This window comes from Mytilus galloprovincialis, chromosome 9, assembly GCF_965363235.1.
Source record: "Mytilus galloprovincialis chromosome 9, xbMytGall1.hap1.1, whole genome shotgun sequence".
Lineage (NCBI taxonomy): Eukaryota > Metazoa > Mollusca > Bivalvia > Mytilida > Mytilidae > Mytilus > Mytilus galloprovincialis.
Genome location: NC_134846.1, coordinates 63,448,345 through 63,475,513, shown reverse-complemented (window position 1 = coordinate 63,475,513; position 27,169 = coordinate 63,448,345). Strand labels below are relative to the sequence as shown.

Sequence of the window (27,169 nt, the reverse complement as noted above, 5' to 3'; positions counted from 1 at the left end):
AACCGTCGTTTGAATTAAACAGTCTTTATAGACAATTTGCATGTGAGTTCTGTATTTTGTTATACTTTTTTGTACATCGCTCACAGTTATATGGCTAAACTACAATGCCATCTTCTTTTTTCTCGATTCTGATCGCTGAAGTCTTATTTGTCCAGTTCAACACAAGTGTTACTAATTGAGTGGGAATTGTTTAACTCACTGAGCACACGACTTCATGCCGGCGTTGGGTGGGGATTCTTTTCGGTCAATAATTAGTTTTCTGTCTTTAGTTTTAGTGTGTATTGGGAACTGTTATTTGCAGGTTCTATTTTTAATTGTCCCCTTTGCGTGGTCTGTCCATTTTTCTATATTTGATTTTTGTGTCAAAGAAATGCTAACAGGAAACTTACTTTAAAAAACTTCTGACACACAGCAATCAGACGGAGGAGGTTTCTAAAATTTCATGAACTATTGCTTACTGAAGATTGGTTCATGGTTTTTAACCATTTACTATCGCAAATTGAATGTCGTACCGATGCAAGACGACTTGCTTCCTTTCCGTTTTAAACAGATTGAATTGGCTCATGTTTTATTATTTATTATTTTACCTTTAAGAAAGATTGGAACAAAATTAGATGTATATGCTTCCACATCAAGTACAGCTCATTAATAAGACTGATTCTGGTTTCCGAATGACAAATTACTGACATTGTGGTAAAACAATTGTTCCATTGATATTTTTAACTTCCAAAAATGTATAAAGTTTGTTAAAAACAGACGCTAAAAATACAACATTAAAAATATATACAAAATATGGAACTGTTATCTTTTAACAGAATAAAATAATCTGAATTCATAATCTCATTAGTACCCGAATACTTGATCTAGTCAGTGGCTTGTTTCAAAATAATTGTATCGTAGTAATTGATCATACTTTACAGTCTATGACGCAGGTATAGGGCGGCAGATTTCTCGGCTTCCTAACGTGTGTCTATTGATATTAAGTTTTAATTACAGTTTTATGACGAAAGTTCAAACTGATTTTCATGTGAATTTTCAAGTGTTAAGATAATTTATTTTGAAAATCAGAATAATCTACACGAAACGGAACCTCTGCATATGTCGATTCTGATTTGTATTTCTGCAGGAGCAAACTATCACATAATTTTAACGTCATCTTCAACACCCTTTCTATCTTTCTTGTTTTATTGCATGGTTGTATCTTGGTTTCTGATAGTCGATTTCTAGACGAAACTTATTAACTCATTTACTAATTCTTAAATAACACTTCTTTCATCCAAGGCGTTTTTCTGGATTTAGTCTCATCAGAAACGCTCACTCAACTTAAACAGTTTACAACTATTAGAGTAACACACACCTGCTATCATTTTTTTATTATTTATTATTTTACCTCGGCCTTAAAGAAAGATTGGAACAAAATTAGATATATGTGCTTCCACATCAAGTACAGCTCATTTCTCCTCAGATACCAAATAAAATTGAGAATGGAAATCGAGGATATGTCAAAGAGACGAAGGTCACCAATGGGTCTTCAATTGCAAATAAACTCATCATAGATACCAGGTCTAAATTTAGTAAATGGGTCTTCAATTGCATCACAGCGATAAAATCCGGCACCAGAGGCATAACAGTCAAAATAACTATTAGAGTTTGATAATTCAACTCTATCGGAAGGTTTAATGAAAATAAGGAGACAATCTTAATTTACAGTAATTACAATATAATTAGTTCTGACGTTTTAATTCATTTTAAATTATAACTGACATAACAAAACAAACTTATACAAAGCATCGGTAAACAATATAACATATAACAACAGATTCTAACATATACGGGATACATACAATTTACTGGCACAGCTTCCCACACTTATTCTAAATCTATACACTTACATTTACGAACTCTATTTTCAAAAACTGTTCGCTTTCACAGATTGCGTTTTTTATTAATGTTTGTAACGTAGTTTTCTTTGTAAAAGGAAACAATGTTATTTACTATCATTGTCAATTTCTACAAAGCTTTTTCTAAAAATTGCAAATACATTCAAGTCACATTCACACTTTATAGATGTAAAACTTTAACAACAAGGACTCCGTATCACAAGTTTATGTTTTAGGTAATTAAAGGAAATTTAAAATAATGTTAATTAAAACAAAAAGTAAAAAGAGGAAATAGAAGTTCGGCGTTTACTTTATTAGACCAGGAACTCTTTCACAATGTATAAAAGAGAAGCGATAGATACCAAAGGGACATAAAAGTATAGTCAGATTATGTATTATACTAGAATATGTCTTATACTTGTTCATATCAATAAACAATTTTGACCGACAAGACATGGTAAATCAGGGTGATTTTTTACCCGATACATTTCAAACTTATAAATCCTGAACTTCATTCATTTGATAATATTATTGATCAATCGACTAAACAACAGTTTTATAAATTGACAGAAAAGTATAAAATGAACGACTAAAGTGAGATGATTGGTGGAAAGTTTAGGAAATGTATTATTCGTCAGATTAAGAATACGAACCAGACTTCCGTGTCTGCAAACTTTCTGAGCGACTATAAATGAATAAAAACAATTAACAGATAAGCATACTATTTAACCAAAGTTTTATCTTTATTTGAACTCTCCTGTTCAAATAAACGAAACAAATATGGTTTCCTTCTTCTTTAACAAGTGAATTACATATATCTATTTACATAAACTCATTACTTTACACAACTAAAATCTTTGATGAATTCAACAATGATAGGTCTTTTTTCGACCTAGTGAGGCATTGATTGACCATTAAAGAAAGGGGTAGAACCTCTGTCTGTTCTCTCTATACATTTAACACGTATAGCTTGATTTATAACGTTCACTATCACATTAAAATGAGCACTTTCAGTTTTTATCTGATGTATAATAAGTTTTACATCAAAGACACGTGCTATCATATTTCAAAAGGTAAGCCCTAAAAGCATTTACCACAAATAATCTATTTTCTGTTTCTAGCCGACATGTCGTCAACATTGGTTGATGTAGTATTTGTATCTGCTAGCCAGATACATGTTGTACTCCATTGTAGTTTTTATTGTCTGCCGAAAAGTCTGGACTATATCTAGGGTCACTTTCCAGCTGAATTTCAATAAATAATTCTTGGCTTATATGATCGAATTTGAGCGACAATTCATCGACGTCACACTAAAAATGTGCCGGCAAACGAATAAGTTCTGAAAATCGGTATATTTGATTTTATTTCTGACGTCACTCCATAGATAACATCGTGATTCTAAGCCATAGCCATGATAACGGAAGCGACTGTTGGCTATTAAACACACTGAGTATTTATATATAGATGAGTATCAGTGACATCCACAACTCGCAGCCACCATGTCATCATATTGTTTTAAAATTACATTCTCGTCATCATCAAAATACAACAAACTTATTGAATATAATTTATTTGGAACGCAACATGGCGTGGAGACATCTTTTCCAACCTTCAACGCATGTACAATACTTTGAACCGTAGCATGATTTGTTGGTTTTTGACTTTGTCCCAGCGGGAATGGGCATTCTCCTTTGCAATGATAAGCGTTATAACCTTTAGGTGAAATTATCCAACCAGACCACCCAATTTCATCAAAATCTACATACATTTCTCGTTTTCCACAATTTCGTCGTCTTCTGTCATATAATATATAATCTAATCCACGTTTTTCTTTATTTAATTTTCCTTCATTCTTTAAACGTCTCTTTTCTGCTCTCTTTTGTTCCCGTATTTTCCTCCTCCTTTCTCTTCTCTCTGCTTTGGACAATTTATTCTTTTTCTTTCTTCCTTTTCCTTTTCGTTTCGATTTCTTACTATCCTTAGATTCTGTGTCAGCACTACGTCGTGTTCTTTTAGACATACCAAGTAATTTATTTAAATGTTCATTTTCAAATTCTTCACGATCTTTTTCATTTAATAATCTTATTGCTTCTTTCATTTGTTTCTTCCTTTTCTTCTCTTGTCTTTCTATATCCTTCTTTATTTCAAGATAATCTATAAAAAAAACCAAAAACGATTGATAAACTTAGGCCTTACTACTTTAAGTATGTTTTACACTAAGGATATCATATATAGTATTCAGAATATTCATATAAAGAGGTTGGTCCAATTTTCCTTGTATGTGTTATTACAGGATCAAAGCAGAGAGGATTTCTTTTAAACCTAGTTTTTTTTTTAAATTGAATATTTGATACATTTGTTAAATTTTGCAACCATTTTATAGAAATCTATTTAATCAAAATGTTTTTTTCAGCGCTACAATTTGCTGTTGAAGTCAACATTAGTACATAGAATGAAATTCAAAACAGTGTGGCTGTGGCCATTGATTGACTCATTAAATTCATCCATTGACTGGGACAATTTACGTGAACGTTTGTCTGTAACGACCACTGTTAACGACGTACCTACGATAGACATTTAAACTGTGGGGTCACCAAAGGTTTCTCAACGCCTTTAATTATAAAATAATTCGAAAAATTAATAAGGAATAACCTTTATGTTTTGATTTATATAATTGATATAAATCAAAACATCGTGTTATTTCTGATTAATTTTTCGAATTACTTTATTAAGGTGTTGAGAACCTTTGGTGACCCCATAGTTTATGTGTCTTTAAAAAGTACATAGTGAGCAGTGATCGTTACATACAAACGTTCACCTAAATTGTCCCAGTCAATGGATGAATTTAATGTGTCAATCAATGGCCACAGCCACACTGTTTTGAATTTCATCCTATACATGTATGTATTTAAAATTTAGCATTTTTGTCATATTTTTTTTTTTATCAAAATGAATGATAGACAATATTGATCTTTACTTTGAATATACTTATGGTTTTGATAACATGGGTGTGTCCTCAGTACACATTTCTTTTAGGATAAATAAATATATATCTAAACGTTCCCAAATCTATCGAATCTACAGTTTTTTTTAGCTATCTTTATGCATATGATTTGGTGATACATGTATAAAAAAAGTCGTAATGTGGTTAGAACCTCACTTGAAGTAGTACTTTATATAGTTTTAATGAAAAAAAAATCAGATGAAATAGGTTTTTCTTTTCTTTTCATAGAGGTTATTTTATTATAAAAACAGAACGCACACTGTATAAAAAGAACCATAAACATGTTATTATTTTTTTTATTATATCAAGGATTTGTATAGTAAGACTATACAAATCCTTGATTATATCAATGAGGTGAGGAAAAAATATCCCTGGCAGTTGTTATGAACTCGTAATTACCTATAATAAAACGAAAGATAGTAAATAAAACAACATAATAACCTTCAATTTATAAAATAAATGAAAACCATTGTAAAAATGAGGTGAATCACTTTTCACAACTTTCGTTCAGAATGCGAGGTCAAATATCATTCATTTAATGGAGTTATAAGAAAAGGGTTAACATATTTCTAATTTATTATAATTATCAAGTAATAAAACGGCGATCTTATCGATTATTGAAACGTCTCATGTGGCAAATTTTATTCAAGGATATAGATAAGTTTATACACTATATTAAGGCAATGGAAAGTTTGAAAAAAGCCGTAATTACCCCATATCATAAAATGTCAAATACAACCATTCTAGATGCGGTCTATATGCACATTTTAACATATTAATACAAGTTCATGTACTTAAAATATGTTAAATGAACGAATTCAGTTTATTATAAAACCCCTCAAGAACACTGCAGTTGAACATGTTCGTACATACATGTATTTTAAGAAAAATAAAAGATGTCATTTTTTTCTATAGTAACATGGAGGTAATAAAATATGAGACTGAAAAGACCCAAGCAAGGCGAGCAACACAAACATCGCATGGTCTTCAACACTATCAATTCAATCACATATTGTTACGAAGAGCATTTCATATAACTATGCTATATATGTTGCTTTTTTTAACATATAGTTAGTAGTACTAGGAATATGATTTAGTAAAGAATAACGATGAGACGACAGCTTCAGGTCTAAGTGCGATACTCATGTTTTAGTTCAAGCTGCACCAAACTCTCAAATCTATTGACTAATAAACTTTTCGTTTATTAAGACTTCGGTAATATCTTGAATTAAATGTCTTAAACATCAAATGTAGAATTAAGTCACACAAAAATTACGCGTCAGCACCTATATATTAAATCACATGCAATAACTAAATTACAAACGCAAACGCAATTAATAAATTTAAAACTAAAGAAATATTAATAAAATAGTTTGCTATGGGATAATGGGTAGCCTTTCATTAGATTGAGAGCAGATTTCACGCAAATATCATGTAGATATAGACAATTAATTCCGTATTGCACGTGTAGTTTATTTATTTTCAAAGTAAACGTTAGAAATCAAAGGAATTATAACGCAACCAGAAGCGTTGATAAGTGGCGTCAGTCATCTTTAAAAGTTTATGCAGACTGAATTAGACTCATAATATAGACAAATGTTTTTGGTTTTTGTCAAAATTTCATTATTTAGCAAACGTTTTGGCAAAGTCTGTCAAAATCGACAAAATTTCTTCTGTGAGTGATAGTTAATTCAACTTCCGTTAAAACCCACACGTAACCTGTTAAGTAACAGCAAAATGATTTTACTTAGGATGATAGATGCACTATCGATTTCAATTTAAACTGAAGATGCTCTTCCCTAATACTTAAATGTGACTTCAACACAGTGGGAAATCCTACATTTAAACCTGCAATAAACAGCTTCATTGGCACGAGAGTGAAAACAATTATCTCTTAGTCTAGTCTCTTACGAAATGTTCAAGTTTTTTGTGTGTGAAATTTTTTTAAATGATCATCATTAATAATATAATTAAGAACTCTGTCTAATCGTATGTTGTCAGTTATAAATAAGGAACATTGCATTTTTGTTTTATAAACAATCCACCTTTTCTTTTCCGTAAGTAAACCTCTCCCCTACTTTTCAGTGCAGGCCATGAACATGAAGACCTCGCGATAGAAGCTTCGGCCTCCGACCGGGTAGAAAACTAAGACTTAAAAATATTTGGTCGTCTTCATCTGCGACATTTACGTTATTTAGGATAAAGAACACAGATTTGGTGTAGTGTGTATTTTTGGTGAGATACGTTGAAACTCCGAATTGGTGCGTAAATGTATCTTCTATTGACTGCATAATAATATTTGGAATGGGTCCTATCCTCTTCACTATAAAAGATACCCCAAGGGTATCACCATCCCAGTAGTCAGCACTAAGGTGTTGACATGAATGTCAATGTTATGGTCATTTTTATAAATTTCCTGTTACAAAACTTTGGATTTCTCGAAAAACTAAGATTTTCTTATCCCATGTAGGAATAGATTAATTTAGCCGTATTTGGCACAACTTTTTGGAATTTTGGGTCATCAATACTCCCCAACTTTACGGTATTTTGATTTGTTGTCGGAGTTATGTTGAGAATAACACGGGCAATATAGCAGCCTTTATCAGGGCATGCAATATTATATCGAAATAAAATATTTGGTCTCAAAAAATGGAGAAAAGTAGTAACTGGAATACATAGATGATATTTAAGTTGATTTACCTTCATCGTTTGGTGAAATATAATTAGGATGCCGCAACTGTCCATCATCTGTATAGACAACAAGGATTGGTTGTTTACTTTCGTGATGTTCTCGCCTTTGAGCAAATCGGACGTAACTTCCGTTAACATGCTGGCCACTCATTGATGTTGTGGTCACCAAAAACCCTGAAATTCAAAGTACAAAGTTTATACTGTTTGAAATAAAAATACTGAATTTTAAGATTAAAAATAAATAGAAAATATATTATGTCTTCTCTGATGCTGAGATGCTTACATGTTCGAGGAATACATTTAACTAATAGAGAGTCGAATGATACCAAAGGAAAATTCAAACTGACAACGCCATGGCTAAAATAGAAAAAAGATCAACAGTCAAACAGCAGTACTCAAAACACAAAATAGAAAACTAAAGACTGAGCAACATGAACCCAATAACTGGGGTAATCTCAAGAGTTCGGAATGGTAAGAAGGTCTGGTTCCATATGTGGCACCCGTCGTGTTGCTCATGTTATAAAAAATCCGGTAAAAAGTATAACTTGGTAGTTCCCATTCGGGGAAAATGGGATGGATCAATTCAATATTTGATGTTTCTTCAGATTCATTGATAGTATTGAGAATCCAAACTGCAAGTTTTGTAGAAATCATTTTAGACATAACATTTAGACGTCAATACGACTACATTTGGGCAAAGCGATTCTACATATAAAAGATGGACGGAAGATACCAAAGGGAGAGTCAAACTCATAGATTGAAAATAAACTGACAACGCCAGGGTTAAAAAAAAAGACAAACACAAAAATAATAGTACAGAAGACACACCATAGAAATTAAAGACTAAGCAACACGAACCCCACCAAAACCTGGGGGTGATCTCAGGGGCTCCGGAAGGGTAAACAGAATCTGCTCCACATGTGGCACCCGTCGTGTTGCTAATGTTATTACAAAGCCGGTAAATAGTCTAATTCGGTAGATCATATTCATGACATTCGTCACAATACAAGGGTATTGCAGTAAAGAATTAAGGAACATATCCGATATTATCTGTGAAACGGTCATTCCATAACGGTCAACCAACTCGTGATGGCATCTGTAAAATTTACGAAGGCATGATTTCAACTTCATCATTTGGAACTCTTGGTATTAAGGTTGGTTTAATAGCTTCCTTGTGAGTAGCAATCCTCTATCAAGGAAATCATAATAGGAAATACAAGCCTGGGAATATCGTATTAATTGGGAGATATATACTTCGTATACAGGAACTGCTGGAATGTTGCTACATAGAAATTGAAATTTCACAATTGTAAAGCTGAAACCATCTCTTTTGTCGAAAAGTTTTTTGTTTTCAACAGACCCTCATTGTCAATTTCTACATGTAAGTCAAGATATCAGGCAGACTTAACTGTATCTGTAGTTTCCTTTATTTCTAGTTTGATGGGATAGATTCGTTCAACATAGTCACCAAATTTTGTTTTTTTTTAGTGAGAGAACATCATCTTTATAGGGGAACATAAAGTTAAAGGATATTGCTAACTTCTTATCATTCTTCCTAAGAAGTTCCTGTATGAAGTCAGCCTCATAATAATAAAGAAACAAGTCGGCAAGAGGGATTTTGGTGCTGTCTTCAACGACGGATAAGCCATTCGAACCATAGTGCATATAAAAAAACTCTCTACAAGTTTAAAGAAGTTGTTTAAAAAAAATTACAGCTTATTTTAATGATACCATGACATTAACAAAAACTTGAACATACCAATAATTTCGCCCATTTCTCAATTCTGGCTATGACAACTATGTCATCCCTTGAGTTAATGTGTTTTTAGTAAATTGCAGTGCGCTCAGTATATAAACTTTAAAACTCAGTGCAATCTTACAGAGGTCGATATCACTGCCTTACAATGTAATGACTTGCTATAAAATTCTGTTGAAACTGTAATTGAATTCTTGAAAGAAAGATCATAAGTGGATAACATGAAGCATGATATAGATACAAACACTGATTAAAGATGTGTGAAATTGAAAATTTAGATATAAAAAGATATGGCTTTTCGATTTAATATATCATTTATTATTAGTTGTAAAGTTACCTTCCAGTGTGTCTTTTTTAATATACCTAACCCTCATGTTACATTAAGCGATACATTTCAACCCAACAATAGTCTAAACGTTTTCTTTTACAAATCACAGTAAGAAAAACATTTAATGAGTTTTTGGAGCTTGATTAAAAAGTCGTTTATGTGCCATTAAAACAGCAGGATAAAAGAATTATGCAGCGATGCTTCGATTACTCTATGTTAATTTCTGTGGCTATGAAATGTACATTGTGAAATAATACAATGTTCATAGTAGGAAATTTTCTTTCACAAATAATACTTAGAGTAAACCTATTAATTTTGTAATCATAGCTATTACAGAAAGCTTTAGTTCCGTGATAAATCACCCAATGCTCTATTCTGTCTAAACGAGTTGTAATTCCGGACCCCAAACTAACCTCATGGGATTATAGATTAAATTACTGAATTTAATTTAGACAGATCTTGTAAATCAAGACAGTTGCACATCTTAGTTTGATATTATATTCAGATGTTTGCACATTTCAACGAGTGTTTTCTGAAATACCGTTTTTGTGTAGTAACATTAAAATACATGTTGTTTTCTATTAACAACAAGAACAATACAGTGTCTGAGCCTGTGTCGCTTCATGTGGTTGATTTTGGTAACATATATATAATGAAGCATGACTGATGATATACTATCATCTTAGTCAATAACACTTTGACAAATTTTTCTTGTACGATGAGCATAACTGATAATATACTATCATCTTAGGGACGACATCAAAAGTTCAATGTAGGATAAAAAAACTTAATTCACATAGTTTTTCCACTGACCCCCCACCCCCCTCTTAACTTAATTTGGGAAAAATTGATTTACCAATAGGGATATATGTAAAAATCGATTTTAGATATACAAAACTTGCAGAATTTTAACCCCCCCCCCCACCCCCAAACTATTTGATTTAAGTTTTTTGTCCTACATCGATCTTTTGATGTCGTCCCTTAGTCAATCACATTTTGACAAATTTTTCTTGTACGATGAGCATAACTGATAATATACTATCATCTAAGTCAATAACACTTTGACAAATTTTTGTACGATGAGCATAACTGATAATATGCTATCATCTTAGTCAATAACACTTTGCCAAATTTTTCTTGTACGATGAGCATAACTGATAATATGCTATCATCAAACTTAGACAAATTTGTACGATGAGTGTTGTAAATTTTTAAACTTTCAGCAGATCCATTGCTGATTAAACATCCCATTACAAACGATCAATCAATTACATTATAATATATTTTAACAATACTTACCATGATTATACGACGAACCATTTACCCATTGCTCCACAGCTTTTTGAACTTGGAAAACTAACCATCCATGTGTATGAACACTTATTCTTTTGGCATCTAATAATTTTAGACCTCCAGCTGAATAAATTTTGTCAGGGTCTAAAACTTGATATATTTTTACCTGAAATAAGAAAAAAAGTGATATCCTAAAAAGATAAAATACAAAAACCAATTCAAACAAAAAAATTGCGAATCTGTTCAAAAACTCGTTGAGGAGTCCAAAGATAATACATTATAAGATAAAATCTCAGGATTTTTTTCTATCTCTGTACCTATTTAACAGGTCAATAAGCAAACATCAATCAATCAGATATGGCTTCCTGATGACTGCAACCATGTTGGTTATTATGTTTAAATTCAAACTATTTGTGTATAGTAAAAAGCAGGGTATATATCTATGATGTTAACATGTGATCCTCCTCAATTTGCATGTGTTAGTAAGTATTATTAGTCTTAAGGAACCAACACCAACCATATATATGATAACCTATGTAAAATAGTAATCTTTATTGGTTATTACCAGCTCCTCTAACCAAACTCAATTTGGAAAAACGATAAAATATGTAATCATAAATATATAAGTATGATTGCCAATGAGACAATTCCCCACACGAGAACACATTGCACAGAAACTAACGACTATAGGTCATCGTACGGCCTTCAACAATGAGCAAAACCGATACCACGTAGTCATCTAAGGAAGAACCATATATAAAATATTTCAAATCACATGTTTAGCTAGTTTAATTTCCTGATTTCCTTGGAGTTTTACCAGGACATTACCTTATAACATAATCACCATAAAGTTTAAGAACATAACAGTTATGATTAATTTGTATAAGTCTACTTGTCAAGAGAGAAATACATCTTCATTTTTCATTTGTAGAGAATGTTGATTGCTGTGTCTGAACATTTAATACAATCTGTGGTGTATTGCTCACCTTTGCTCTTCAATTATACGCTATCGGGATTCATAGCGCTTCTTTGCTTCTGACGCAGAGTTGTAAATGACCGTTGTGATGTCATACTTAATGTTTTATGAAATCTCACATAGTGATTGGAATATTTATCAAATGAATGGAAATAAAGTTTACTATAAAGCTTATTAGAAACAAGGAAACTGAACAATTATATCATGTTAATATTTCTTCATGATCAAATGATTTCAAAGTCGATGTCAATTAAATAAATGTGTTTCTAACACAAATATTCACAGCGATTTGGCTCCAGGACAACACTGAAAAAAAAATCACTTAAAACATTACACCAAAACAGTATTTTTTCATACTTCATCTATATATATTTATAATGAGGTGTAAATGCATTGCACCTGAGACGTTCACACGTGCACTCACGTGCAATGATCAACGATATAAGTTTTTATGTTTTTCCTTATTTACCTCTATAATATGGGATGATGGAATGATTTCTGATGACGATGAAGGCTTTGGTCGTAATTTAAAAACATGGAATTCTGCTGCTAATATTTTTTCTTCCGTTGTTAAATATGATATATTGTAATAAAAATGCATCTGTTGAGTCCATTCTGAAAGAAAAGAAAAATAGAAAATGAAAAAAATTGTATCGATTAGACTGTAAAAAATGAAGTTGTAGAAAATACTGTATCAAACTAAGATTCCAAATTCAATTCAGGATTTTTTTCTTCAAAAAATATGAAAATGGACGATGTTGGCTTGATAAAATTTGGTGCAAAGTATTTTAAAACACATCATACGAAATTAAATTCGATACAATGAACGAATAGTGTTTTATTTTTGTTTGAAAATAATTGTAACCTGGACTTTGAAAATAAGGGTGGAAGACTTCCTCCGAAATTAGAAAGAACCTGTTCAATATAACTGTGAGATGTACATATGTAGATACATCACACGCGTATGAAATAAAGACTTCAATTTTAAAGTTCTTTTTGATGGGTCACAAGCCTGACAACACTGAGGTTGTGCGTTTGAATCTTGCTCGTGAGTTCGGACCCTGCTCGTGTCATAGTTCGTTCGACTGCGATCTTAATTTGCAAGTTTTCCGGCTACAAGTCGTTTTTTATCATGGTATCAACTAAAACACGCACAAGTGCTGAAAGTGGCGTTAAACACCAAAAATCAATCACTGTATCCAAATGTAATTTGCTTTACTCCCAGGTTTCCGAATCACTGTTGTGGTAAGTGACAGTTTGGCATCTATAACATATCCAAAGTGTTACATGTTCAATTTGATATTGGTGATATGTATTACTGAATTTAAGTAAATTACAAGATTTTTTGTTAGTTATATCGTGCTTTTTCTTTACATAATTATTATACGGTATTCTGATATTTTTTCCTGACTTCTGAATCAAGCATATACTATTTAAAGGTTGTACTGAAAGTACATAAATCTGCTACTTCAATAATCTTCTTGTTTTGTTAATTTTCACATTTTACCCATACTTGTATGTATTTAAAGACCAAATTAAGCAAACAAGCTGTAATTAGAGTATATTCCCACAGGTAGTTTAACACCTGTCGAAAATGATTCTTCACAAATATTTTAACCACGGTTTTTATACCTATCTTATATACTTTAAAAATTTCATTCACTGTTGATCAGCTTTTCTTCTTTTGAAGTGTTTACAATAATTATATATGTAAACAAAAAAATCAAACAAACGCATTGCAACATACACATGTTTGGGTAGAGACTACAAATATTTTAATTTAATTTTCAGTTTTGAAAAAGATTTGGGTTCCATAAGTCAAGTATAAGTTTACGTAAATTGTCAATTAAAATTTTTCTAAGTCATTTAAACCCTGTAATGTCAGTTTTTGCATTGTAAAATTGAAAACCCGTTAAAACAGCTATGCGATTGATATAATACTTTATAAATTGATTTATTTACCGTGTAATTTGATTGAAATCTATACAGGGAAAAGGTATATAAAGTATATACCCATGTCTAAATAATATTATGCCCTTTTGAGGAATTGCCAATTTTAAGTTTTAACAGGAACATCCATCTCGGTACTCCGTTTGGCGTTTGAGTTGCTGCACTTAGTAGAAGTTGGTCTTTGCACTAATTACGATTGTAAATAATAAGGCATTTTTCACATTCTTCGTTAAATATCTTTTTTTCTTCTTCTCAGGAATAATTGCGAAATATGTATACCAAATATTTTGGGCTTATGAATATGCATTCTTTTGAATGTTTACATCAAAACAGTTTCAGTCTAAGTTCTTTTGGTATTGCCATTGGATTTGGAAAATTTCCTTGTAGTTTGGTATTTTTGTCCTTTTTTTAAGGAAAAAGTATGTCTGCCTCTTTTTTGAAACAACAGGAAAATGAAGACAAGATATCACATAAGCTAAAATTTTCTAAATTCCTTTTAAGTGGTCGAAGTTTTAGAAGTCCATCCCCACTCTTATATTTCAATTATCATTATGATCATACATACCAAAAACTTTATAAATGTACAAAAATGTTTTCACAATAATTTGAATCTGTTCATACACAGATTTTAAAAGATAAACACTACCAAAACAATAAGCCGGGCACGCGACCACAAACTGGCACGCGATTTGGTTTAAATGATTTTGAGATAGTCATTAAAATATGTAAGGTGAATTTCTTCACAAACTTTGTGGTTAAGTTGTATATAAACCTTACAAAACAATTCGAGCGAAATTTGAAGCAATTATATAGTGAAAGTTATCATAAACATTATCCAACAAGTTAAACAAGCATTACTCAACATATTTAGGAAACCCAGTTGACATATTCTGGTGGTTTTTTTTAAGAAAGAGACACAAGCTTTTCGTAGGGTCGGCATCACATGTTTGCAAATAGGTTTTTGATTTCCAATAGTAAAAAGCATCTACATTTAGAAAAAATTAAAACACTTGAGGGTATCTTTTAAACATTTTCTCCTGTCTTTGCATGAGCGATGTGAAAAGAAAGTAAACATAAATCAAAACCATGATCATTCAAACAATAGCAGCTTCAAGTTAAACGAAAATAACATTTTCTATCAGACACAGCTACCCCCCCCCCCCCCACACACACACTCCTACAGAAAAATCATATTATTGCATCTATAAGAATTTATTTACTTATATATATATACGCAATCAGTCGAGCTGGAATAAAAATTTATAAGTTAAAAATTGGTTAAAATAATCTTGCAAACCCTTATCAAAGATACCAGGCTTAACTTACGGTATGCGAGACGCAAGACTCACCCGGGACACACTAGTAATAACAATTAAAAAGACTATGCTAACAATGAAAAAAGTCATTTTCATTGTTCAATAAAAGAAAAGTAGGAAAAACTTCAGCTGGAATTGACTACCATTGGCCTGTATTCATATTTTGATAGCTGTGCATTTGTGTGTAATAACATTCTATTTTACGACTGCTATTGATTTGAAGTTATCTTGTGGTACTTGGGACTTGGCGGCAACATTGCTGAGAGTTGAACTAACAATAGCCTCGGTGTAATTATTTAAATCTACAGAAATTTGTTTCCAACAGATATAGCAATTTATTCTCGCTATGATATATATCTGTTAACTTTGTTATTGAGCTTTTTTAATTAGCAAATAATATTTCTGTCATTCGTACTACATCAGCTCAATAAAAACTCACCTTGTTACTAAGAACCTTTAAAATGTTTCAATTTACAAAATCTTGTTTGCATTTTGTGTTCTCTGTATTCTATTAAGGATAGTGATTTTCGAGGCATATTATGAATTAAGTTAAAAATAAGCATGCCGTTTGTCAGAAATTTGTTAATAATTATGTATGACTATTATACTAACGGTTTTAATTTATGATTGCGTTAATGTTTTAGATCAAAATAATTCTTTATTTAGGTTATATATACCTCTTCATCATATAATTGACTTGCATTAAAAATTTCCAATAAATTTTATCTTAATTGATTGTATACTTTCACTACAGTACATGGGTAAAAATACTGATGATAATTGCATCTTAATGTTTATATTTGTATCAAGTTGAGCTAAAATATCCAAAATGTTTGCTAAAAAATTGGAGGCAGTTACAATTATGATAAACATAGTAGCATATTTGAAACCCAAATAACCTTTCAGGCTGTTATTAATTTACAAATCAAACAGAAAAAGGTTTAATGTTAAAATCTCATAAATTCATTGATGGTTAACTTGGGTTTAATAAGTCCAAAGTCTATGACAAAAAAATGTTTCGAGAACAAGTATAGTCCATAAATTATAGTTTGGATGCACATTTGATATACCCGATGCGCGTTATTTCTCTTCGACGTCATGACAATATGCTCAATAGTCTCAAAGAATTAACACTATTTAGGCAAGAAGTTGTACTGATATTCATAGATCAGCTGTATATATGAATGTCGTTAACGGGATATATAGGGTAGTAATTATTAGATAGTATTTACAGTCTAAGTTTGTCTCATCAAAACTATTATTCGGTTCCAAATAAAGGACTTTGACAAACCGATTACCAAAGGGCATCACCTATGTTTTGGAATTTCTCGCTCTGTTTGAAGACCCATTGGTAGCCTTTGGATATTTTCTGCTCTTGTGTCGGGTAGATGTGGTATGACTGCCAATGAAACAACTCACCACAAGAGATCAAATGACAAAGAAATTAACAGCTATTAAACACATTTATCCATGAAGGAAAATTAAAATTTACCAATTTCTATATATCTTCGCATATGCATGTATAACTGTTTGGTAAATAAATTGTTAATTGCTCGTGCATTTCAATGGGAGTTTGACTTACAAAACCTGAATCCTATGAGAAGAGTTATAGCATGTGCTTTAATGTTTGAAGTATGGCAGACAAATCAAAATCATTCCCAATTGGAAACGAAAAACAACTTCCCTTAAATAAAAACAAATCCTCGTAAACTCTTAATGGTTCTTGATAGATAACATCTCATCTGCACCCTACTGCACCCTTCTTTTCACAACCAGTAGTTTTGTTATCATAAGAATAAAAACCAAACTCCTATGCACATGCAACATAAGCTAAGGTTTATAATGATTAAACAAAAACACCAATAGCCTAACGCACCGGAACAAGTCTAGTTTGAACACAAAAGAATCTAAACAAAAAAGTATGCAACACAACGTTCTTAAATGAAATAAAGTTTTTCTAAGAGTAGCTTGAAAATTGAGTCTATGACGATTAAAATAAAGCAATAGAACTTGAATCCACGAAAAATGTCCATTCATTTGTTACAAGATCGATAAATACTATATATGTACTTTATCGGTTGACATTAGAAATTTGTAAAATATACACGGTTCAAGTGTCTGCGATTTTGCGGTTGTTTTTTTATTCAAACGCACTTGATGATTTTTCATTCTAAAATAACTTTCTTGATAATAACGGATTTTATCACGAATCTAAAACGGCAGAAACTAACTTATAAAGTTGCCTTGATGATAAAAGCAGGAGTGATACGAGCCCTATATGAGTTATAAAAAAGCTGTAAATCACATTCCGTGGCGTTTATATTAGCACAACATTGCAATAAATAGTAAAAAAAGGAAGACTATCAAAATGTTTATAGTATTTCTTAATTTTGTAACAAAACAAATATAAAACACATATAAATTTCCAATCTAGTATCAATTTATATGTCGGTAGTTATTATTTACAATGTAACATCAAATTGTCAGTATACACAAAGGTTATTAAAATGTATAGTTAGTCTAGACAGAATGATTCCATTTAAAGTAAATTATGAATTCTTAGTCACTTTTGACTTTACTCCAAGTAATAAGTTTAATTAACTAATTCAAACAAAAATATATTTGAAAGTTTCATCGGATGTTGATATACATGTATACATGTATAATGATAGGCCGGCTCAAACCTCTAGATCTAGAGATCTCTAAATGTATGGTTAATATTTTTTTCATAAATTATGATATCAATAATTATTACATTGTGAATAATAATGGCCTGTTAACGGTGTCCAGGATATTTTATCCGGGCTAAATAACAATTTTCCATTATCATAATTACAGATGTCTATATTCATATTCACTGCATGTATACTGACCAAATTGACGCAAACACCAACTTGATTGAAAAATGAGAGCTCATATAAAAGAACAGCTATATTCTCTATTCTCCACTTCTGCCAATTTCTCTCACGAATCAAATTGTTGAAAATAGAGTAATACCTATATTTATTAGTAAAGTAGCATTCAAACCAAATAATTAGATTTTGTTTACGTGAGAATTTTTATACAAATGCCATTTTAATGAACATATCGATTGCTAACACCTGTTAAAGAAATGATACCCTATAAACAACGTACTGTAATCCGTAAGAAAGTGATAGCGCACTCTGTACATGAAAATTCACACTTTTTCACTAATTGTTGTCGTTTTTTGTTGGCATATTTAAGTATTAAAATTGAAAACACGACGGGTTCTCTTCAATGTATTTATGCCCCACACCTGGAAATTCAAACACCTGCGAAACTTGGACATTTAACAAATTTCTTGTCATACCCCCTCCATCATGACATGACGACAAAATTAACTGTGCAGTACACGTGACACATAAAACAACGACATGATATCTGCGCAGTCATAAAATGAATGATAAATTCCAATAGACAGACAATTCAGACACATGAAAAGATCAATGAGTTTTCTAAAAGTATTTTAAGGCTTTAGTTGCATACCTCAGTAGATAATTCGCTTTACGAATCCTTTTTAATTTGTGACGGTCTTTTACGTATTTTTCTCTCTCTGTTGTACGCTAATACTTATACGCTAAGAAGTTCGAAATATAAGCAGTTATCGCAGACCTTTTCGGTCTGTTTAAACGTTCAAAGTCAAATCTTCGGAAATTTAAACATGAATATATATACTTGTAGAAACAATACAATCAAAAGGTCCGAAAGGCAGACGGATCAACCCCTTACCAAAGGTCATTCATGTTAAATAAGAATAAATTGAAGAAACTTTTATTTGATCATATATTATCACAACCAATGTCATAATACAGGCTATTTACCGGGTACATTTATGGGATAACCTTCACCAGAAACGCTTGGAGTCAAACATTTGAAAAGTTAAAATTATAAAAGACAACCATGGGTATTTAATATAAGTATCATGATATCACTTTACTAGATGTCATTTTGAGGTTACGTCATGGCCCTATAATTGTTTCATACCTCATTGTCAGTATGATTTACCCAAGATGATCACGATCAAAGTTAAAAAGGCGTTTATTTAATTATTCAGTTTGTGTTATGAAGCAAAGAGTTATTTCAAGGCAAATCATCACAAAACGTAATAAATCGTATGTAGATTTTTATCTATTTAACGTCTAGAAAGTGCATTGAAGAAAAAAGTATAAGTGGAGCTGTCAAAGTAAGCTATGAAAGTTGACGAAATATTATCAAACATGCATACAAAAAACAATTGGTTATGGTAATTAAATTAATTGCACAGAAATTTAAAGGTAGTAAGTAGGTGGTCTATTCGTATCAACGAAAAAATCTTTTTCATGGCAAAATTTACGATGCAGCACAAAAAAAACCTATGAAAACAGTAGTATGTACTTGAAATAATAAGAGGGAAAATGAGCATATAAAGCGAGATATGTTTACTATGGAAAAACCGGAAAACATCCCTCTCATCTATGTTATTAATTGTACAAGTGATTTATTTGAAAATATGCAGCAAATGTAGAAAGGTGTAGCATGGTTTAAAATATATACTCAAGACAAAACTTCAAATGTATATACAAAATAAGTTGAATCTAAGTAGTAATTATAAATTGCGTTCGTTAAGCAATTTCAACAGCAGTAGCAACTTTTCAAACTCTGCAAATTTTATGATGTGTAGAACAAAGTGCAGCCCTACTTTCAAAGAATGGACTTTAGATTAAAGGTACATTGTTACTGTTGGTGTCTTTCATAGCTGACAATTCGATATGGATTTGCTAAACTGTGACCTTTAATTGATGAAATCCATGTCATTTCGACTCTTTCGGATAGATGTCTCATTGGCAAGCATATACCCCACCAAAGTATCTGTGTACCTATATCCCCTTACCCTACTACGTTTGTGGTCAGCAAGAGATACATATCATATATCAAAAAAATAAATAAGACATTAATAAACTTACGCCTATCTGGAAAGCTACGGACCACATCTGCATGATAAGGACTATCTCTTTTTAAAAGTCCACCACTATCAGTTATACTGTTATATAAATCCAACATATATTGTGGAGGAGACCGATTAAAAATCCGCACTGGAACTTTATCAATTCCAAATAAGTTAGATAACCTTTCTATAACGTACGTCTCATTGCTCACTTTTCGTTTTTTTGCTTCAGTTAATAATCCAAGATATAATAAAATAAAAAACACAATTCTTAATATTTTGTAAAATTTACTTATTTGGCACTGAATACAACCCGACATTTCCCTGTGCTTTTACTTCTAAATCAAGAAAACAAGACCAATAGAACTAATTCATCCAAGGTTTTCTTTGAACGGAAAATCTTGACAATTTTTTCAAAGCTGAAGAGTCGTTATCCAAATTTAAATACATAATTAAATCTGTATCATTGAAACTCACACCTGAAAACAAGTGACATCCGATTTTTATTATTTAGAATTTTTTCTCCAATGTCGTATAGAAGTATTCTTACACATTATGAGCTCTTAACAAAGCTGTTTTAGTACCTTAAGAAACTTTCGAGTGACACTTAAGTGTCCAGTTAAAACCACACACCTGTGCTACTCGATGCTTTTAACTTTCATAAAATTTCAACTAATTCTAAAACCACACATTTAGTTAAAGAGTTTAAATTCCTTTAGAAGGCACCTGTTGTTTTTCTTATTGAACTTTCATTCTTAATATTAGAAAAAAATCACCGCACAATTATAATTATGATTAAGTCTTAAATAGCTATTTGTTCCAATGGTTTTAAAATCCTATGAAAACATGTACAGAAGCGCTTCTAAAGTAAAAAGGTGTAAAAAGTCAATTTCTCGATTATATCGATAATGAAAATAGAACGTTGCTCCTCCCGCATAGTAGACATTGGTTTAAAAAGATTTGTCACAAACAGCAAAGAAATCATCCATGCATGAATTGCCACCAATGGCCAGGCATTAAAACCTTTTTCACAACAATCAAAAGCACAGATATCAAATTACAAACAATTTTTCAATGAATACAAAAAGCGCTAACTTGTCAGTCAAAATATAACTATAGAATATAGAATGAGCATGATTTAATAGCTGGTATCATATATTATCTCTACAAAGAATTTCTAATTGAAAATGCGGCGCACTGAGTTTTGCCATTCAATTATTGGTGATTACAGTTGTTACTGAGATGTTTTAACATGATAAATCTTCTAACATAAAACATTACAGCCAGTAGGATGGTACATATTTAATGAGTCAGAAAAACCTTTTCTTCTTTTAAATGCATGCGACAAGCAGGTTGATTTTAGCGGTGAAATATTCATTGCGTCAAGTGTAAAATTGCTTTTGTTTTTATCTTGGGACACATTTCAAGATGAGCCGGATGTTAAAATATACAATTATTTGAAATTTAGTTCCGCCATATTTTAGTCTCTATGAAATATTAATTCTAATGAACCAAACTCGTACGACTCCGGTATGATACAGGAAAAAATAAACCAATCAATATAGAAAATAATGTTGGCGACAACGATATCTATTACAAAAAAAAACATGACTGTTTTAAAGTTACCATATACGACATTAAACAAAGAACAAAAAGGTATCTTCTAATCTAGCGATTATTTTTTGTATCTAACTGTTATTAAAGGCATTGCAAAACCAACCATTGAACAACTTTTCACTGTTCGTTACATAGGAAAGGCGCTTATAAAACTTGAGAATAAAAATAATTATAGAAAAACTCTGGAGATTTCTGAAAGGGCCACTAGCTACAAGATAAAAAATCTATAGTATGAATTGTGCGTGTTCGGTTACTTATTTACAGGAAAAGAATGTCAACATTGAAAGTGCAACAAAGGTAAATAATTTGATTGACCGATTCGATCACCAAAAAAAAAAAATCATTCATATACAGGTAAAAACGATGAATATCTTATATTTATAGAAAAATACAAATGCACGAGTTCGCTTTCTATTTATATCTATATTTTTATATCACTTATATGACCATCGGATATCTTCGGTGGTCAACTTGATAGTTAATTAGACGGCGTCAAGACTAAACTACTTACCCTATTAGACGGACACATGAAACAGATAAATGAAACAGTTTATCATCCTACCTCAAATACTAGAGTAAATATGTAATGGTTTTCTGGACTACACCAGTCAAGTAGTGAGATACAAGACTGAAGGGTAAAATGCGTCTGTTAAAGAATAAAAAGAAGCTAGCATCATCTCTTAACTCCACTTTCCGCTATGTATATGATGTCCTACCACTAATATTTCAAAGTTTTGTGACTTTGTAGAATGCATCTATTCAATCGAGCCTGAAATAAAGGATACCACGTGTACAGCTAAATCTGTCTTATATCTTGACTTACATCTTGAAATCGATAAAAATTGCTTTTGTTTTTATCTTGGGACACATCTCGAGATGAGCCAGAAGTTTAGATATATAAGTATTTGGATTTTAGTTCCGCCATATTTTAGTCTCTATGAAATATTAATTCAAAGAACCCAACTCGTACGAATCCGGTATGATACAGGAAAATAAACCAATCGATTGGAGAAAAATGTTGGCGACAACGATATCTATTACAAAAGAAACATGACTGTTTTAAAGCTTCCATATACGACCCTAAACAAAGCATAATAAGGGATCTTCTAATCTACCGATATTTTTTTGTGTATCTAGTTGTTATTAAAGGCATTGCTAAACCAACCTTTGAGCCACCTTTCACTGTTCGTTACGTAGGATAGGCGCTTATAAAATGCACTAACTTCAGAATAAAATATCTGGACAACAATTATATAATATACTCTGGAGATTTCTTAATAAACGGCAATTTAGAGATACACAGGAAAAACATAGACATAATTATGGATTATTTTCATAAAAAGTGGAAAGGATATAAAAATCACAGAAATCGTAAAGGATTTTCTACAACATGACAGTATTTTGGACAACTTTTTCTGGAATTTCATACACGCACTACGGAAGAAAAAAAGAGTATCCTTGTTTTGTTTGAAATTCCATTTAATTTCATTTTATAGTTGGCCGTTAGACTGATTTGTATCGAACGCCACTGACGAGTCTGATGAAAACAAAGCTTTAGACCGATGTAATGATTGAGAAGCGAATACCTTTAATGAGTTAAACAACCAATCAATTTCAATTTAACAGTAATCTGAAAACCTCAAAAACTTAATACCCAAATAGACGCACACACGGAAAAGATATCATCCTACTTCAACGACTAGAGTAGATATGTAATGGTTATCTGGATTACAGCTGTCCAGTATTGATATCCAAGATTGAAGGGCGTTATGCGTCTGTTTAAGAATTAAAAGAAACTAGCCGTATCCCTTATCTTCACTTTCCGCTATTTAGACAATGCTCTCTCACTAAATACCGGTAATTCAAGATTTGTGAATTCGTTGAAGGCATCTATCCAATCGAACCTGAAATAAAGGATACCACAGATACAGCTAAGTCTGTCTCAAATCTTGACTTAAATCTAGAAATCGACAATGAGGGTCGGTTTGGAACAAAAACCAGATAATTTCAGCTTCACAATGGTGAACTTTCCATTTCTATGAAGCAACATTCTAGCATAACCTGCATGTGTAGTATACATCTCCCAGTTGATACGATATTCCAGAGCTTGCGTTTCCTACCATGACTTCCTTGATAGAGAGTTGCTGCTCACAAGGAAGATATGAAACTAACTAAAGAGTTCCATGGTTAAAGTTGAAATCATCCTTTTCAAAAATTTAAGAACGCCATTACGATTTGGTTGACAGTTACGGAATATCTCTTTCACAGATGACGACGAAAATGTTGCAACCACTATCTTCGTTACCCTAACCCCGTCCCTTTCCCCCGAAATTGACATTACAACTGTAATCATTAGTCTTTCAAATTTTGATGGTATACGTATTAAAGTATTGTCGTCTGTTTATGTGGTTAATAAGTGTTTCTCGTTTTTATATAGATAAGACTGTTGGTTTTCCCGTTTGAATAGTTTTACACTAGTAATTTTGGGGACCTTTATAGCTTGCTGTTCTGTGTGAGCCAAGGCTTCTTGTTGAAGGTTGTACCTTTGCTTTTAAAAATTGTTACTTGGATGGATGCATGGAGAGTTGTCTCATTGGCACTCATACCATATCTTTCAATATCTATGACAGTAGTAAATGAGTTTTGCATCATAGGTTTCTCAAGTGCTTAGAAATTTATCCACTGTTCTCAGTAGAAGTGGTACAACCTACTCACTAGGCTGTGCGATATGCATGAATACATATGCACGTCCGATGGGAATAGAGACGTAAAATTGTATAACTCGTGTAAGGAAGGAATCTTTGTTACGAATTATTGTGCGGTCCACAGATAAACTATACCGAAAGTAACAATATGTTCTGTTATTCAACACACCCTAACTTCCCAGTGGAAGTAAAAATGGTCACTTTTCATCACGTTTGACCAACCTTTTAGAGCCTACTAGTTATTTTTTTTTCGTTCAGACTACGCTTACACTATCGGTAAAGGATATAATCCGATACCAGTCCATTCTGTAAAATATGCGGCCTCAGCTCGGTTCAATACTTTACTGAATGGACTGTTAGAGGCTTATATCTTACTTAAGAGCGAGTCTTTGTACGAATCAGGCAATTTAGGTAAAAATCAAAACACGATCAGAAAAAAAACCCAACCGAGCTAATCATGCTATTTAATACTAACCATCATCCTGAGTTAAAAAGTATTAGTCTTTCGTTTGTGTGTGTCTGGTAATATCAAATAACTTGGTTAGAAAATTGGTTAGAATGATAGCAAATTACAGAGTTATCTCCCCTTATTCGTTAATTTCTAGTGCATTTCAACCAAATTGTATCTTCTATTACCAGAACAGAAAACAGAAATGAATTTTATATTTTTGTGCATTTTATGAACTGAAATTAATGTCAAATTGGGTGGTTTTTTTTTTTGGTCATGACTGTTTTCACCACTGCCTGATTCTTAGGCAGACTGGCACTTAAACATTGTTTAACTCGACAAAAGGTAAAAAAATCCAAGTAAATATAAACTTTTGTTACGATTTTTTTTCATCAAGTGTGAAAATTGTTTTGTGAATAATCTTTCTTTACATTAAAATTTATTCTACATGTTGGCGCCTTTAAACAGTAGCTCAACTCAAACAATAGACAAACAGAAAGTACAGCTGAAGGTGAACCACGTGTATTGCTACATAAGAATGAAGACGTATCATGATTTTACTTAGCGTGCGCAAGGTCTACTCTAAATATTGTCTGTGAACACCTTTACATGCGTTTTGTGTTTCAAAATGGACAAAGACGATGGAAGTATATTCTTAATGCAAAACACGAAGAAGTGATATAGTTAATAGTGATTGTGTTGTTTCAAACTTTGGATTAAAATCAAATGTGTTTTCAGATATATTCGATTTCAGTGTGGATTACAAAGAGGATATAGTTATAGCAGCTAATTATAATAATGGCAAGTTTTCTATATGTACAATACTTCAAAATATAACCAATGGCCAATCTCCATTTAGAGTTTAGGGTTTTATTTCTTACTAGATGAATGCAAAGAACAAACAAATGAAGACATGTTCACGTTGAAACATATCGAGTGCACCGCAGTCGATTATATTATTAATATGAACAAATGAAGAGATAACAACGTGCAATCATTTTAAATTCTTTTGTTCATTGTTTCCGATGGAACTTTTGTTAACCTAACATACGTTTAAGTGTGTTAGGAAAAACAAATATAAGTGATTTAGTCAATTTGATTGACATGAATTTAGGCAGTTACTGTGCCTTTAAATTGTCAGCTACTCTAGAATCTCAGATGAAAGATCAAAGTTTCAACTTATTATTCAACTAATGAATTTGCTAATGATGATGATCATTTTATATACCTCATTCTCTTTACTTTCCTCAAACATATTATCGTAATGTGAAAGAAATTGTGTCTCAACAAATGTTCATACAAGCTGCTTTTCAAAAAAGAAAAAGAAACCATTATGCAAGTGCTACAGCAAAAGTACCACTCGTGATTGTTAGAACGCAATAAATTTGATCATCCCCACACCATCAACCGTTATTTGTCGAGGGTGTCTTCGAGGGTTAGACCGGCCTTCTAATTCCAATCTCTACTTTTTTTTGTTTTGATGGCTAGACAGTATGACAGTTTTCCTGAATGCTGTTCGAATTCCTATCTTGACTCTCGGTTGCCTTTGCTGACTAAACAGTGTGACAATTTTCCTGAATTTAGTCCGAATTCCAATCTCGACTCTTTGTTGCTTTTCATTACTATACAGCGTGACAATTTTTCTCAATCTCTGTTGCCTTTGATGACTCGTCAGAATAAAAACTTTCATGAATTCTGTTCGAATTATTATCTCGGCTCTTTGTTGCTTTTGATGACTAAACAGTAGGACAGTTTTCCTGAATTCTGTTCGAATTCCATCTTCAGCTGTTTGTTGCCTTTGCTGACTAGACAGTATGGCAATTTTCTCGAATGCTATCTGCATTCTAATTTCGACGTTGACGCATTCTATTCTCAGCTCTTTGTTGTCTTTGATGACTAGACAGTATGATATGATCCTGAAAGCTGTCGTATTTTGAATTGATATATTAAACTCATCGGCTCTTTGAAGTAGTATAAACATGCGTTGTCAGCATTCGGTACATACATTTCCCTATATTTCCATAGGTACAAACTTAAACAGGTTAACGAAAGCATTACACATGTACCTTGGAAAAGGGGAGGCATTTAGCCATCAAGCGGATCACCTATAGATCCCTCGTAGACCTTATCTCAGGGAACGCGACACTCTCCTTATAAACAATATTCATTCCCACTAAACGTGACTGAGTACTTATACATCCCGCATTGACAAACTGACAACTTTCTAGCATAAGATTTACTGTCAGGTAGTAGTCCATAT

General features: G+C 32.0%; 1 protein-coding gene across 2 annotated transcripts; it reads right to left on the bottom strand.

Annotated features, from left to right (window-relative positions):
* Positions 1-1,724: 1,724 nt before the first annotated feature.
* On the bottom strand, positions 1,725-21,271 carry LOC143045587 (bone morphogenetic protein 2-B-like). Of its 2 annotated transcripts, none has more exons than XM_076218187.1 (5): positions 20,159-21,271; positions 12,398-12,543; positions 10,959-11,118; positions 7,585-7,749; positions 1,725-4,034 (listed from the first exon to the last, which is right to left on the bottom strand). In XM_076218187.1, the coding sequence occupies exons 1-5, from the start codon at positions 20,457-20,459 to the stop codon at positions 3,352-3,354; spliced, it is 1,455 nt and encodes a 484-aa protein (XP_076074302.1). In that variant the 5' UTR covers positions 20,460-21,271; the 3' UTR covers positions 1,725-3,351. The 2 variants fall into 2 exon arrangements, with proteins under 2 accessions (XP_076074302.1, XP_076074303.1); XM_076218188.1 differs by lacking the exon at positions 20,159-21,271 and adding an exon at positions 18,068-19,948.
* Between the last annotated feature and the right edge of the window lie 5,898 nt (positions 21,272-27,169).

Excerpts from the sequence above, each read along its gene's own strand:
- LOC143045587 (XM_076218187.1), bottom strand. The coding sequence starts at position 20,459 with ATGTCGGGTTGTATTCAGTGCCAAATAAGTAAATTTTACAAAATATTA. Across the intron at positions 11,119-12,397 it reads CATCATCCCATATTATAGAG|GTAAAAATATATCAAGTTTT; the intron begins GTAAATAAGGAA and ends TTCTTATTTCAG. Across the intron at positions 4,035-7,584 it reads TATTTCACCAAACGATGAAG|ATTATCTTGAAATAAAGAAG; the intron begins GTAAATCAACTT and ends TTTTTTTTATAG.